This window comes from Trichomycterus rosablanca, chromosome 24 (assembly GCF_030014385.1).
Source record: "Trichomycterus rosablanca isolate fTriRos1 chromosome 24, fTriRos1.hap1, whole genome shotgun sequence".
In the NCBI taxonomy this organism is placed as follows: Eukaryota; Metazoa; Chordata; class Actinopteri; order Siluriformes; family Trichomycteridae; genus Trichomycterus; species Trichomycterus rosablanca.
In genome coordinates this window covers 14,115,675-14,131,745 of record NC_086011.1, presented here as the reverse complement: position 1 = coordinate 14,131,745, position 16,071 = coordinate 14,115,675, and the positions used below count along the sequence as shown (strand labels likewise).

Genomic DNA, 16,071 nt, shown 5'->3' with positions numbered 1-16,071 from the left:
AATGGCATTACAGCATGAAGAAAATGTTTGTGCAACTAAAATCACTCAATAAAACAATGCAAAATCTAACTGTGGAGTTTTTTCCACAAGCAAAAGCATCATTTATTTGTCTTTTGATTTCTTTTTAACCACTGACTGATTACACAGCTCTGTGCATGAAACCGTTTGGTTAAGACTTAATGCGCAAAGCATTTCATTTAGTGCAGTGAAATGCGCCGTGTGGAAATTTAGTACATCCATGTAGCACTATCACATTTGTACAAGTTGGTTCTGAGTTATTGACGCTTTATGGACTACATAAATGCAATGTCCCTTAAGTAGAAGAGCTTAAATACATACAAATTAAAAAGCAAACGAGCTGAAGGCATTTCGGAGGTCTCATGCCGCTGTTATTGCGCACTCAGAGCATTAAGTGTTTCCAAGAACAAACACTTCAGCTGAAACACCCTGCGAGCTCCTAAAACCCTGGTATGCTTAGCAGACCTATCAGTAAGAGCTCATCTCACTTGCTTGTGGACCTTTCATAGTCACTTTGCTGCAAGATAACAACATCCCTGAAAAAACACTGCTGACAATTTGTTCACCTGTGATTGCACGTCTTTGCATAGTAGGACATTTAAACGATTAACTGGAGAGGATTGTGACTATATAAGCTGATCTCACTTGATGAGTTTCACTGCTTTGTTTGGATTTATTTATCTTTCTATTTATTGTTCATGAGTTTTCATTTATTTGGGCTGAATAATTGTAACGTGGGATACTGTTGGAATTTTTTCATCCTACACCAATGTTAACTATAAAATAAAAGCTTAAACTCTATAATAAACTATTTAAAAGCAGTAGCCTGAGCATTTTTTGTGATACTGGCAAAGCATTACACGTCTTTATTCGGTCATTATATCTGGTCATTTGGACAGTGGATATTATTTTAAATAAAACAACATTAATAATAATATTAATAAACTATTATTATTATGATTATTATTACTATTGTTGTTATTATTATTATTTTATTGTTTATTAATTGTATTGCTTATTTTTCAATCCTCATTCTTTCTTCTTATTTGTTGCACTATATAAATAACTAACTTATGAATAAATTCTTATTATTATTGTGATTATTATTATTTTATTATTATTATTTATCAATTTTATTGCTTATTTTTAATCCTCATTCTTCTTATTTGATGCACTACAAATAATAATAACTTATGAATAACTGAATAACATGAATAACAATAATAACTTACTTATGAATAAATACTTATGAATAAATTCTTCTTCTTATTATTGTGATTATTATTACTATTAGCATTGTGATTATTATTATTATTTTATTATTATTTATCAATTGTATTGCTTATTTTTCAATCCTCATTCTTCTTATTTGATGCACTATATAAATAACTAACTTATGAATAAATACTTATGAATAAATACTTATTATTATTATTATTGCGATTATTATTATTAGCATTGTGATTATTATTATTTTATTATTATTATTTATCAATTTTATTGCTTATTTGTCAATCCTCATTCTTTCTTCTTATTTGATGCACTATATGAATAACTAACTTGTGAATAAATTATTATTATTATTATTATTATTGTGATTATTATAATTATTATCATTATTATTATTATTGGCATTGTGATTATTATTATTTTATTATTATTATTTATTATTTTTTATTTTATTTATTTTATTTTTATATTTTTATTATATTATTATTATTTTTTTATTAATAATATTATTATTTATTATTTATCAATTTTATTGCTTATTTTTCAATCCTCATTCTTTCTTCTTATATGATGCACTATATGAATAACTAACTTCGAAACCGAATTTATTTAATAGAAAATTCAAGTGTATTCCAAAAGTTAAATATATATTTTTCTTTTTATTCTGCCATGCTCCTTTTGACTGAACATCTGCTTCCCCCCCAAAAAAAAAAACTCGACAAGAAAATGGAATACTGTCATCAGCATTTTCTTTCTCATATTGGTTCTATTAACCAGTCTTAACAGATCTGGCTTACTGTTTGTTATTTATTGGTTTTAACATTTATTTTTCCTTGGAAAATAAGTAGCTCGGAAATGTGACATTCCCCAGTATATGAACTCAGTAATGTTTGGATAATGTACACATTAAAATACGGAGGAGCAAGCTTAGGTATGTTCCATGGTTTCCTTTAGTCTCATTTTCACCACATTCATTAATGCGAGCTGGGCTTGGGTCTCAGAGTATGGGAAATTCTTATTGCAATGAAAATGATTACATGATTATTGTTTCACTTTTCTTAGCTCCATTACATATACTAGGAGGAAGCAATTATCGACTGTTATAATGAGTGGAAAGACTGTTTTACCCTCCGTGGAATTAAAGAGGATTTAGGGGAATAGCCCATACAATTAACACTGCTGTGTGAACACTGGTACCTAAGCTGTCGATGCTTTTATGTTTTATGTTGCTTTTTAATTCATATTTACATAATAAGTACAAAATATGATTTATTTATTAGGATTTCAAAACTTAAACTTAAACTTAAAACTGCGTTAATGGTACTTGTTGCTTCGTAATATAAATTACAAACTTAAAAAATTGTTTGCCATAATCAAAATGTTATTTAAAAATTTTATTTTCTTTAGCATTAAACTAATCAAAAGCATTTGAATAAAAGCTCAAATAAAAGAGCATGTTAATAATTTAACAGTTAAAAATGTGTATTATAATTTTAGTGTCAATGAATTAAATAATGTGACTTATTAATCGGTCTTAAAATTTAGGAGTATGTATTTACGCATGTATGTACTGTATGTATGTATGTATGTATGTATGTATGTATGTACGTGTGTATATATATGGGCCCCCTCAACAAATTTCATATATATATATATATATATATATATATATATATATATATATATTTGTTGAGGGGGCCCAAATTTTTTTAAGCTTAAGCATCGGCAGCTTAAGTACCAGTGTTCACACAAGTGTTAATTGTATAGTCCTCCTAATATATATATATATATATGGGCCCCACTGCACCTGCCCCCCCCCAGTAGTTACGCCCCTGTATATATATATATATATATATATATATATCTAATATTTAAATTGTAATTGAGTGTCGTCATATTTGAAATGTCAGTGCGATGCAATAAATCAAATAGAAAATGTGCATATTATTACTTATTATTTTCGCCTTTATATTTGTAGGTTTTTTCCATTACAGAAACAGAAATAATGATTGTTGGGAAGATTGAATGCGTTCACCGTTATGAAGTAGGCCCTAACATATTTTTCTTATTCAAGAAATATATAATTCAGTTGTAAAAGTGAAAGTATTAGACTTCTACGCCTCGGACATAATGCTATTAAAGTTTATTTACAAGCATTAGTAAAGTAATTTAACATTTATTATGTGCTTGTAATTAATAACAATATTGCCGGAGGATTTTGAAAAAAGACCATATTTTAAAACGCGATGTACTACATACATGGTTCAAATGTGTGCGTCAGTTTCGCAATTACGCAATAGTTTTTTTAGTTTACGCACTTCGTTGTAACGTGATACTAATGTAATAAATAATACAAAGCTCTTATGTAATATGTGGGAATGTTGTACGCATTTGTAAATGAAAGCCATCACTTTTTCTGTTTGTTATTAGGAAAATTATTTCATTTCTTATTTTTTAAACTTTAAAAATAAAATTTATTTTTAAAAATACGATTGCTATAATTTCATATAATTTTAAGATTATTTAAAAAAAATTACATGTAAATTTTTTTTATTGTTTTAAGTTTTAGCTCAAATGAAAAGAACTTACCGATCATTCATTTCATTCTTCATAAACACTTCATCGGAAACACTTGGCGCAGGGCAGGAACTCACAATAGCCAAAGAAATAATCATGGTGTCACCCAATTACCAACTCACTCACACCTTGGGGCAAGTTAAACAAGCCAGGTTAAAGAAAAACGGAGACGTCCAAAGAAAAACCAAACACGAAGATTCAAACCAGTAAACGCAGATTAAAATCGAACGATGTTCGTTCAGGACCCTGGAGCTGTGCGGCATGACGATGCGTTCAATACAGAAGCAAACTTGTGTTTCTTTCTAATATACTTTATTTTATTTTAATGCATAACCTCATTTCTTTTTTTATATATGTATATAAACTGCTTTTAAGCTACACAGGTGATGTTTTATTATACATACTGGGTATGGGCGTTGGTTTCAAATCATTTAACTGTGTTTGTGATCTCTAAACTTGCGTATAATTGCTGGACTACCTTAGACCATGTGGACACACTTTGTCTTAAATTATAATCGAGGCATTAAATACGATCACTTCGAACATTAAAACGTGGGCTTATGAAAGTTTTAGTTTTAAATGTGACTTTGAAATATGAAAGATTTATAAAAAATGAAGTGTGATGTATTTAGTACTAAGGACTCGATGATGGACTCGATGATGACCAGATAATTCCAGGTAAAATTTTGTTTTGTTAAGTAAATACATCCTGTACATAGAACAGATTAAAACACGTCATGTTTTTGAAGATCTAAATGCACAATATCTATTTATTCGGTAAATCAAACATATTGAAAAATGTGTAGCCTAGTGGTTAAGGTACTGGGTACTAACTAATCGAAAGGTTGGGCCACTGTTGGGCCCTTGAGCAAGACACTTAACCCTTAATTGCTTAGACTGTACACTGTCCCAGTACTGGTCGCCTTGGATAAAAGCGTCTGCTAAATGCCAAAAAGTAAATTTAAATATACATTAAATGTTTATTGTATTGTAAGTTTTAAGTCTTATTTGAAGTTTTAACATGTTAAAGTCAGAAAATAAAAAATAATTTTGCATAAAAATGTGTAGCATATTTTAACTTTTGGATTGTTCGGTTTTGCATACTACTCTAATTATTATTGAGACAAAAACACAAATAATTTACCGTCTTGCTGTCATTATGGAAAAAATTAGTCCAGCCAATTTTAACTATATATAGGTCTATTTGATATAAAGTCGAAAATAGAGGTAGACTATTCTTTTTATCATTATTTTTTTTGTGTCTGACCACTGGGGGTGAACTATTGGGATACTCTCAACATAATAATAATAATTGTATTATTATTATTTTATTATTATTATTATTATTGTTATTATTGCTGTTGTTATTATTATTATTATTATTATTATTGCTGTTGTTATTATTATTATTATTATTTTATTATTATTATTGCTGTTATTGTTGTTGTTGTTATTATTATTATTATTATTGCTGTTGTTGTTGTTATTATTATTATTATTATTATTTTGCATATTTCTTTTTGGAAAGGTCGGTAGGCCAGTCCTATTTCCTAATTACGCAAGACGGATGCAAGTTCCCCAATAGCATTTAGAGGCTAATGAGTTAATTAACCTCCCCAATGTAATCGCATTTTCCCCTGGAGCTATAGAAAAAATTTAGGGATTTCACTGTCTATCTACCCAACCAAGTGAGTAATAAACAAAAACATTGGCAAACAAGTTCAAGTCAAAGTTAACCATCATGTCAAGTCAATGGGATATCGTACTGCCGACTAAAATACGCTTTATTTTCTCAAGTGAGCCATTTTGATGCGAGAACAGGAATAAAACCGGTGTGCGCCAACTGGATAAAGCTATGCAAAACCTTTTCCAAATAGAGTGACTTCATGAATGGATTAGTAAGGTGTTTCATTCGCGTGTAGTTGAATGCACTGTGGATTTTTGCGCGCATGTATCTTATCGCAGACAGATGTGAGATTAACCCACAGCCCACTGTTTTCTCTTCAGCACTGTGTACATAGGATGGTGTCGGCTTTCAGCCTGCAGACACCATCCTATAATAAGCGTAGGTACAGAACTGAAATGATAAACTTACTTGCATATAACACACTATTATACATTGCTGCATAACTACCCTATTCCCATAACCATGGAAAGTTAAATCTGAACTATATTGAAGGCGCAGTGTTTATAAAAGCTTATGCACATCCGTCACAGAGAGCACAATTATTTCCACATGAAGCCAATTCTTAAAAAAGGAAATAACACAGCCTAAATACAATTGCTGTGCGTAAACATTTCAAGACCAGAGGCAGCGTTTAAACTTGGGTGATAAACAATTCTGTAGTAAATTATAGAGCGTGTGTACATTCTTTTTTTCCATTTTGGGGTTTGATTTTTGGTGCAAAACGCCTTTTCTTAACATTTAAGCACTCATAAACATATTACAGACTGTCAGGCAGATGCAGTGTAAACTAGTAAGGTCCAACCGACCGTAACGTCATTATAGTGATGCCCAAATATTTTTAGACATTGAGTTTACTGTATACTGTGTGATCTATCAACTAAATAAATTCAGTTGCAAATCATAATGCCTAAAGCAAAAAGTATGTCTTGAAGCCTATTTTTGTTTTTGTGTTACAGCTGATCTGACGTCTTTGGATCTTGATTGAAACCAACAACCAGGTTAAAACAATAAACATTTGAAACCTAGTAGAAAGTTGAACGCAGATATTGTATAATGCATGGCTGTGCTAATCAGAATTTCAGCTGTGAGTTAAATTCGTTTAAAAGAAGTTGAATAGATAGATAGATAGATAGATAGATAGATAGATAGATAGATAGATAGATAGATAGATAGATAGATATACAAAAAATTCTTGAATCTTGTTAAAGCTTATTTTTGTTTTTGACTTTTCATCAGCTATGTGTGACGTATTACAGTTGATCTAACGTCTTTGGCTCTTGATTGAAATCTTCTTGGTCTCTGGTCAACCAACAACCAGGTTTAAACAATAAACATTTGACATTATAGAAGACAGTTTAACGTAGATGTTGAATCAGAAATTCTGCTTCGAGTTAAATTCGTTTAAAAAAGTTAAACCTTGCCAAAGAATCATCCTGACACAGGAAAGACGTTTGGAAAGTACGTCTGGTCAGATTTATATATATATATATATATAAAAAGTATATATTGAAGTATATATATATATATATATATACTCATGACTCATAATGCAAATCATAATGCCTAAAGCAAAAATTGTGTTGGTCAAATATTCTTGCCAAAAACAGCTAACTACCGCCTTGAAATATATCTATATATTACAAGGGGGTAGTTAGCTTTTATGTATTAAACATATTGTTTTTAATATAGCTTATTCCAAAAAGTGTTTATTTCAAAGCAGTGTTGTTATTGAAGATCTGTTTTTCATCAGCTTCACAATGAACGACATGGTTATCTGAGCAAACCATTAAATGCGTTGTTAATAAATTAAATAATCATCATATGTCTCTGTAAAAAACAACATTTAATGTTATTATATTCTTCATACATCGTGAAACCACGAAGCACAGGAACTGCAGAGACGTTCCCAATGTAAAGTTTAAAAACATTTGTCCTCAGGACGAAATCGGCAAAGTAGTCCATATTTGCTTCAACTGCCAATACAAATAGTGTATTACATCGGTCCTCTGGTCTGGATTTGTGTTTAAGTGCCAAAAAGTCGACTGCGACAGGGAGGAATCCAGGAGAGGCCGCTCATCTAGGCGTCAATTGTGTCTCATAGTCCCGCATTGGCACGTTTATTCCTCTTGATTGGGCTCCGACTGGACAGAAGAAGATGAATAGGCTGAGGATGATGAAGACGACGATGAGGATGCAGATGCACACTCAGCCTCCCGCGTCCTCTCTTTCTCCTGCTCCGAAAGCTGCTCACCAGACGGGATGGAGTTCTTCTTTGGGCGCCCTTTCGGTTTAGTAGGGGACTCAAGTCCACCCCCTTGCAGGACCTTTAAAAATAAGTATTACATTAAATATTAGTTTCCCTCCTTGCTCAACAAACACTTGATGATCAATAATGTACATGAGAAGGACTTACAATTTTCTTCCATTTCATTCTTCTGTTTTGATACCACGTTTTGACTTGAAGCTGACTAAGTCCTAAAGATTCAGCCAGGTCTATTCTGTAACAAAGAAATATGACGTTAACATTGTGTTAATTCAAATTAAGCTTTAGGGTATTTTTTTTTCAAGTCCTATAGACCAGAGAGCTATTTACATTAAAAGACGGGTAGTCAAAATTGTACATGCATTATTTTTAAAATATGTAAATATGCTATAGAAAAAATATTTTAATTAGAATAGCTAAAAAGAAATTAATATTTCTATACTAATATAGATATAATCAACATAATTTGTCTTAATCCACCTATATTATATTATTAATTATTATTATTATATATAATTTATACAATAACTCGTTGCTGCAAATTAAAGTGTTCTTTTTTGTTTTTAGAAAGTGACTTCATACATTTCTGTTACATTTTAACATGGCACCAACACCCTAATCATTCCTTAATAAAAAATCCCAAAAACATATTTTGAAGGATTAACTTTTAAGTTTTAAGTTTTATTTACACCGGTTACACTGTTCTGTTTGCACTATTCAACCATGTGTATATATCCATATTGTTTCACCATGTAAATACTCATATTTCTTATAATTTTAGCTTATTTTGTGCTGCACTGAGTCATATATCTTTTATCTCATGAATTATTCTCTTAATCTACCCATATTATACCCATATTATATTATTAATTATTATTATTATATTATTATTATATATAATTTATACAATAACTCGTTGCTGCAAATTAAAGTGCTCTTTTTTGTTTTTAGAAAGTGACTTCATACATTAACTTTTAAGTTTGAAGTTTTATTTACACCGGTTACACTGTTCTGTTTGCACTGTTCAACCATGTGTATATATCCATATTGTTTCACCATGTAAATACTCATATTTCTTATAATTTTAGCTTATTTTGTGCTGCACTGAGTCATATATCTTTTATCTCATGAAAAATCCTAAAAACATATTTTAAAAGATTAACTTTTAAGTTTTAAGTTTTATTTACACCGTTTACACTGTTCTGTTTGCACTGTTCAACCATGTGTATATATCCACATATTTTTACCATGTAAATACTTAAATTTTTATAATTTTTGCTTATTTTGTGCTGCATATATCTTTCATATATCTTATGAAAAATCCTAAAAACATATTTTGAAAGATTAACTTTTAAGTTTTATTTACACTGGTTACACTGTTCTGTTTGCACTGTTCAACCATGTGTATATATCCATATTTTTACCATGTAAATACTCATACTTCTTATCATTTTAGCTTATTTTGTGCTGCACTGAGTCATATATCTTTTGTACTTCTTTATATATTTAAATTTTTGTTGTATCTTATTTTTATTTTATTATTGCTTCTGGTTTTACTGAGAGCTACCAAACAAAATTTTGTTGTATAACTACAATGACAATATCTTCTACAATAAAGAATATCTACAATAAAGTCTATCTTATCCTACCTTATCTTATTTGGCAAATAAGGTGTCAATCTTCAGTTTAACTAATGAACTTCTTGGTTAAAATTCTTGGTTAAAATTTAGAATCCACGTACTTCTGTATTCCATTCTTTCTTAAAGTTAATGCATTTTTTATTAGGTTCAATTTTGTGACGCAGTCTCACCTGTCCGGTGTTGAGAGGTATTTCTGTTTCTCAAATCGTTTCTCTAGGCCCATAAGTTGAAGCTCAGTGAACACGGTCCTGCTCCGTCGGCCCTTCTTGCTCTTGCTGAGCGCCTCGGCTCCGTGTTCGAGTTTTGCGCGCAGGTGCAGGTCCAGCGGGAGGTGGTGAGAGACTGAACCGATGCTGAGTGACGAAGCACCGGACAGCAGCGCAGAACCGAGCGGCGGCCCGAGAGAACAGGACAGAGGAGACACCGGGAACTTCAGGAGGCCGCTCTGTTCTGCTTTCAGCACTGAGGAACCAAAGAGGGAACTGGTATCAGTACAGGAATATCGGCACATATTGCTATTATTTGCATCTGATTGATGTCTGAAATATTAAAATGCAGTGTTAAATGGATTAAACTATGTGCTGCATGTAGTCTATATACACATCAAAATAAAGCCATTCTTTACTACAGAACACAATCCTTTATAAATGCATTCATTATTTAAATTTATATTCAATTTCAGGTTGTTATAATCAGGGCCTATACTCATAACCCATTGCGAAACCCAGGTATACCCTTAAGCCTTAATCTATTTGTCTATATATATCAACACAACAACAATAATTCTAACCTACTGTGTTATTGTGCTATCTAAGTGCTATTGTGCTATGTATGTAAAAATAAAACAATAAATCAAATACATATAGGTCTAATGAATAAGCAGTGTCTACAAAACCCTCTCTTGTTTTACTTTAAATTATACTTCTTATACTGTATATTCTATACCGTTTTATACTGTCTAGACCAGCATTGGGAATTAAAACAAATCCACTTTATGCTACTGGCGTACAACATTTACTGTGGATGTTGGCTAAATGATGATCCTTCATATGCCAGGAATTGTGATCCACAAATTGTAAACAAAGAGTTGAACCTTTTTTATAAGTAAACTATGTTTTGTTTTGTGATGTGTGCAACTTAAAAAAAAGGTTTTTCAATATTAAAAAAAATCTATTATAATATTTCTGATGATTTACTGAATTAATTTGATCCATCTTATACATTTTTAAATATAGTAATAATAATAATAATATTATTATTATAGCTAAAGATTTTTAAAGTAGGTCAAATTAATGCAGTGAATTATCAGTAAGGATTATATTTTTTAATATATATTTTTTAAATACTGAAAACACTAATTCATTTGAAGCATCATTTTAAATTAACCACAAGTTGCTAGAAACTAAGATCTTGGTAATAGTTTTCTTATAAAAAAAAGGTAAAACTCCTTGTTAACAAGTTGTAGATCACAATTCTTGGCATATAAAGGATTATCAGATGATGTTGATTCTTCTTCTTTTTATTATTATTATTTTCATCATTATTATTATTAATTACCATAAAACCTTCATATATTCCCTACCACTGTGCCACAATGAAGAAAACAAATTTGACAATAAAATTCCACTTATTAAGACTTAATTAGAAGTTGGTTCCTTGGTTCTTGGTTCCTAAACGTGTTCCTTTTTTTGTGTTGTAGTGCAATAATACGCAGCTGTACTCGAATACTGCACTTACCTAAGTGATTTGGATACGGCCGTGCCGACAAAAGCGCATGTACTCCAAACTTGAGAAAATCTCCTGCAGGAGGAGAAACTTTATGGTCTGGATGCTCGGTGAGGATCTCCTCGATCATGAAGCTCCTATATCGGTGAGATCTGTGATCTTGGTGTACCTCACCAGGATAATAGTGAGCCCCGATCTCCAAAGGATGCTGCATCGTAACTGCGCCGGTCTGAACACGATAAACTTCTTCCAAGCTTCCAGGCTCTGAATTTTGCGGGTGCGTAAAAAATTGCATCGAGGTGCCGAGTTTAAAAAGTCACATCTGCTCGGGAAACTTCCATTTCGCTCTTCTGAAACCCAACCATGCTCAATACAATGCTCGAAATGATATCGACTGATATCCGATCTAATGAGTTCCTAAATGTTCCCTGTGAAGGGGTCTAAAACATGTGATCGAATCCTCCCGGCTGAAGTAGGTAATAGGGCTGATCCTGTCAACATGGAAAAGAGCAAGAGTGTCACCGTGGGCTAGAAAACACAAGAACCTTTTAGTTCAGATCCCATTCGCTTAAGGAGGTCTTGTCATAAAAAGCCCCTCCTCCTGCTTTACTACTACAATGACACCCTCACCCACTTTCAAATCATTACTGTTTTTGTTACAATCACGTTGCGTTACATGTGAAAAAAACCTTAATAAATTTAACAAAAAATACAAAAATTAGGGCAAACCCAGTACTATCTATCTATCTATCTATCTATCTATCTATCTATCTATCTATCTATCTATCTATCTATCTATCTATCTATCTATCTATCTATCTATCTATCTATCTATCTATCTATCTATCTATCTATCTATCTATCTATCTATCTATCTAGATGCAATAACAGTACCTTACATATATATAAAAGAATTACATTTCTTGGTTTACTTCGATCTGGCATTTTTTACAGACTGGTATAAACTGCTTTAATTTTGCCTGTACATGCAAATATAGCCTATGTATAATATCACTGAAAAATAATGTTTTCTGATATATGCATGGCTTCTAAAATGCAAATATTTACAAAGTATTTTAAGCAGATTAAACTAGACATCACTTAAACTGACTTTGAACACTTATTATTTTAAATAGCAGTTTTATTTAAAGCTTATTTATTTATTTATTTAGCATATAAAAGTTAAATTAAATTAGCCCTAGGAGATTTGGCAAAAAGTGACCCAATACCCACGCTTCATTAGGCTCAGTTTATTTAAAGACCATAAACAATACTTTATTTTAAATCCCATTTTAATACTGTAAATGTTAGGCTGACCATGTGCAAAACAGTATTATGTTTGGAAATAACCTGAATATAATGTATATTCTTTAGGCTTGTGACATGTAAATGTAAATGGCCGAAAGGTAAAAGTTAAACAGTAAAAATGTTTCACTTGTTTTGGTTTAGTATTGTTTAGCAGTACACAAAATACAGTAAGTCAGTAAAGTCTCCCTGCTAAAAATAAGAAATCAAAATTACACAAAATTTACCACTGAGGTCTAATGACTTACCATCAATGATATTATAAAAGATAATCAGGTTATTAAAGCATGGATGCTTGTAAATACAAATGTATGGTAGGCCAATTTATTTTCGTTTACTTTTGAATACACAGTCCATTACTTTGCACTGTGATTTTCTTTATTGTTGTTTGTGAATCAAACGTATTTTTTAATATAAGAAATTAGCAGTTATGACAAGCCTATGTTATCATTACCATGATCATTATCATTTGTTATTATACATTGTTATTATCCTTTTTTAATATTTTTATTTATTATTTTTATGGTGGGTAATGTTAAATGAATAAACGTGTGATGCCCTGCAGTGGACTGTCCAGTAGGTTATACATTTATGTTTTGTACCTATTGTTCCCAGATAGACTATGGTAACGCTGCGATCCTGACCAGCACATAGACAGAAAGACAGACAGACAGACAGACAGACAGACATATAGAAACAAACTTCTAATTAAATCCAATTATTCGTTCAATAATAAAATAATAAAAGTAGTGATACTACTGTATTAGTATTGTAGACGTATTACTGTTAGGTTTTACATTAATGTTTTGTACATATTGTTCCCAGATAAACTATGGTCACGCTGCGACCCTGACCAGCACAAGGATAGATAGATAGATAGATAGATAGATAGATAGATAGATAGATAGATAGATAGATAGATAGATAGATAGAGAAACAAACTTTTAATTAAATCCAATTATTCGTTCAATAATAAAATAAGAAAAGCAGTGATACTAGTGTATTAGTATTGTAGAAGTATTAGTGTAAACCATTATTATTATTATTTTCTTTATGTTTTCTTGAGAAAACCAAATATACCTTCTTTAGCTACAACAATTTATAACTACTTGAGACGTTTATCAGGGCCAACTTGTCTAAGCCATGGCGTGTAGAGGTTGCCCTCGTGTGGTGTTTTTTTACATCTACATTTATGGCATTTTGTTTCAATTAACCATATACAATTCAAGTAATTACGGGTTAGAGGCCTTGATCAAGGGCCCAACAATGGCAGCCTGACCATAACTGGTCTTTAACCATTGGAACCACAGACCATATGATTAGCCTACTATTCTAATCTGGTCACACACTTACAAGGGGCGGCACGGTGGCTAAGTGGGTCCGGTTTCCTCCCACAGTCCAAAGACATGCAAGTGAGGTGAATTGGAGATACTAAATTGTCCATGACTGTGTTCGATATAACCTTGTGAACTGATGAACCTTGTGTAATGAGAAACTACCGTTTTACTAGTGTAAAACATGACGTTAAAATCCTAATAAACAAACAAACAAACAAACACACTTACATAATTCGGATTTGAGCCAGTTCTTTACGCCCAGTATTATTGGAGAACTTTACAAATGCCCTTTCGACTAAATGACACATTTACAGACACACTTTAAAATCTTGTGTAAAGTCTTGTAAGAGGAGTGGAAGCTGTAACAGCTGTTGGGTTGGCAGCTTCTTATCAATGCCCATGATTTTGGAATGGCCAAAACACACGCGATCAGATGCCCACATACTTTTGGCCAGATAGTTTAGGTTATGGCAATCACCTCATTTCTGCAACTATTGTTTTTATGTGATGGGGTGACAGGAAAAGAAAGGATTTTAACAAATTTGAGGGTTATTTTTTTATTTTTTATTATTGAGGGTATATTAAAACTTTGGTTAAAATACACATACAATAATATAGATTATTATTTAGATTATAATATAGGTAATGAGAGTGTTATGTTCTGGACAGTTGTGCTGCCACTGAAAAGGGTGCATTGAACATATCCATAGTGAATAGAATAACAAATTAATTAGAAATGATTAATTACCTAAATTCTTTAAATTCCTAATTCTTTAAATTACTGGCCTTAGCCCACGAACAACTGGATTAAACTAACTGTTAGTATTATTATTTTTTTAATTATGTTTGTGTGTATGTGTATGTGGTTGATCTCATGCTATCGTTGGATCATGTTAGGTCATGTGATGAGATTCTCACGTTATCTAAACTGGGAGTTAAAATAAGTTAAAACTATTTTTTGTTGTTGTAACTCATTACTTAAACCAATAGGCGGCAGTATACGAACGACGTAGATGTACTACCTAATCCAAGACATTACTGAGGACATATCTGTACTATTAAATACAAATTATGATATTAATTTGTATTGAGACTTATGTATTAGAGCTATATATTTACATACCAATAAGATAAAACCATAGAACCACCTAAACTATAGAACACCTGTCACTTACCTGGAGAAGAGATGCCACCAAGATGCTTTGAGGAAGGAAAGCAAACCAGCTGAGGTAGTGTGATGCTCTGGCCAGTGTTCTGCCACTTTGACACGTGGTACCCACCTAAAACATAACTGAAGACTTAGTACACCACTTTCAATCTTTAATGGTCGTGGCCTCCTTGCCAAAATAACGTGCCTGTCACACTGCAATCATTTAAAAACTCCATCAGCGCTGCTGTGTCTGATCCACTCATACCAGCACAACACACACTAACACACCACCACCATGTCAGTGTCACTGCAGTGCTGAGAATGATCCACCACCTAAATAATACCTGCTCTGTGGTGGTCCTGTGGGGGTCCTACCATTGAAGAACAGCATGAAAGGGGGCTAACAAAGCATGCAGAGAAACAGATAGACTGCAGTCAGTGACAATTCAGGAATGGTTTGAGGAGTATGACAAAGAGTTCAAAGCATTGTTTGGCCTCCAGATTCCCCAGCCTTCATTCTGATAATCTGATGGAGCATGTGTGCTTCCTCTTGCAATGGAAACAATTTAATTTAAAAAGAAATCTTTTCAACACAGTTGCAGACATTTTCAGACCAAACAAGCTTGATTGGGTCTAGAGATGGTGTGGAGTGTTCCATAATTTAAAGCCTTGATCTTGATTCTTGAAAATTCTTTGAAAAAATTATTTGAAATGGCTTTCTAACTACTATTTGATCTGTTAAACCTGCCACTTAAAAATTCTTAACAAGTTTTTTAAGAGTTTTTGTTAAACTCCCAAGAATAGAATGCCTTTACTTGTCATATAAACATATACACATTGTACAATGATGTTTTCTGTGTATCCCAGCTTGTTTGGAAGCTGGGGTTAAAGCTGAGGTCAGCCATTGTTCAGTGCCCCTTGAGCCAAGAGAGTTAGGGGCCATGTTTAAAGGCCCAACATTGGCTGCATGATTGAGCTGGGATTTAAAACTACAGCCTTTTGATTGATAGCCTAAAGCTCTAATCCCCAAGCTACCATTGTCTCCTGAAGTGCTGTAGGACTGCTGTACCTAATCTTACAACTGTGTATTTGTGAATATGATTTAAAGAAATTATTAAATCTAGGTATTATCATCGTTT

At 32.0% G+C, this 16,071-nt stretch overlaps 1 protein-coding gene across 1 annotated transcript; it reads right to left on the bottom strand.

Moving 5' to 3' along the window:
* Positions 1–7,375: 7,375 nt before the first annotated feature.
* barx1 (BARX homeobox 1) lies at positions 7,376–11,384 on the bottom strand. Its single transcript, XM_062986931.1, has 4 exons — positions 11,153–11,384; positions 9,586–9,877; positions 7,926–8,010; positions 7,376–7,836 (listed from the first exon to the last, which is right to left on the bottom strand). Exons 1-4 carry the CDS (start codon positions 11,352–11,354, stop codon positions 7,630–7,632), a joined length of 786 nt encoding a protein of 261 aa, XP_062843001.1. The 5' UTR covers positions 11,355–11,384; the 3' UTR covers positions 7,376–7,629.
* Positions 11,385–16,071: the final 4,687 nt, after the last annotated feature.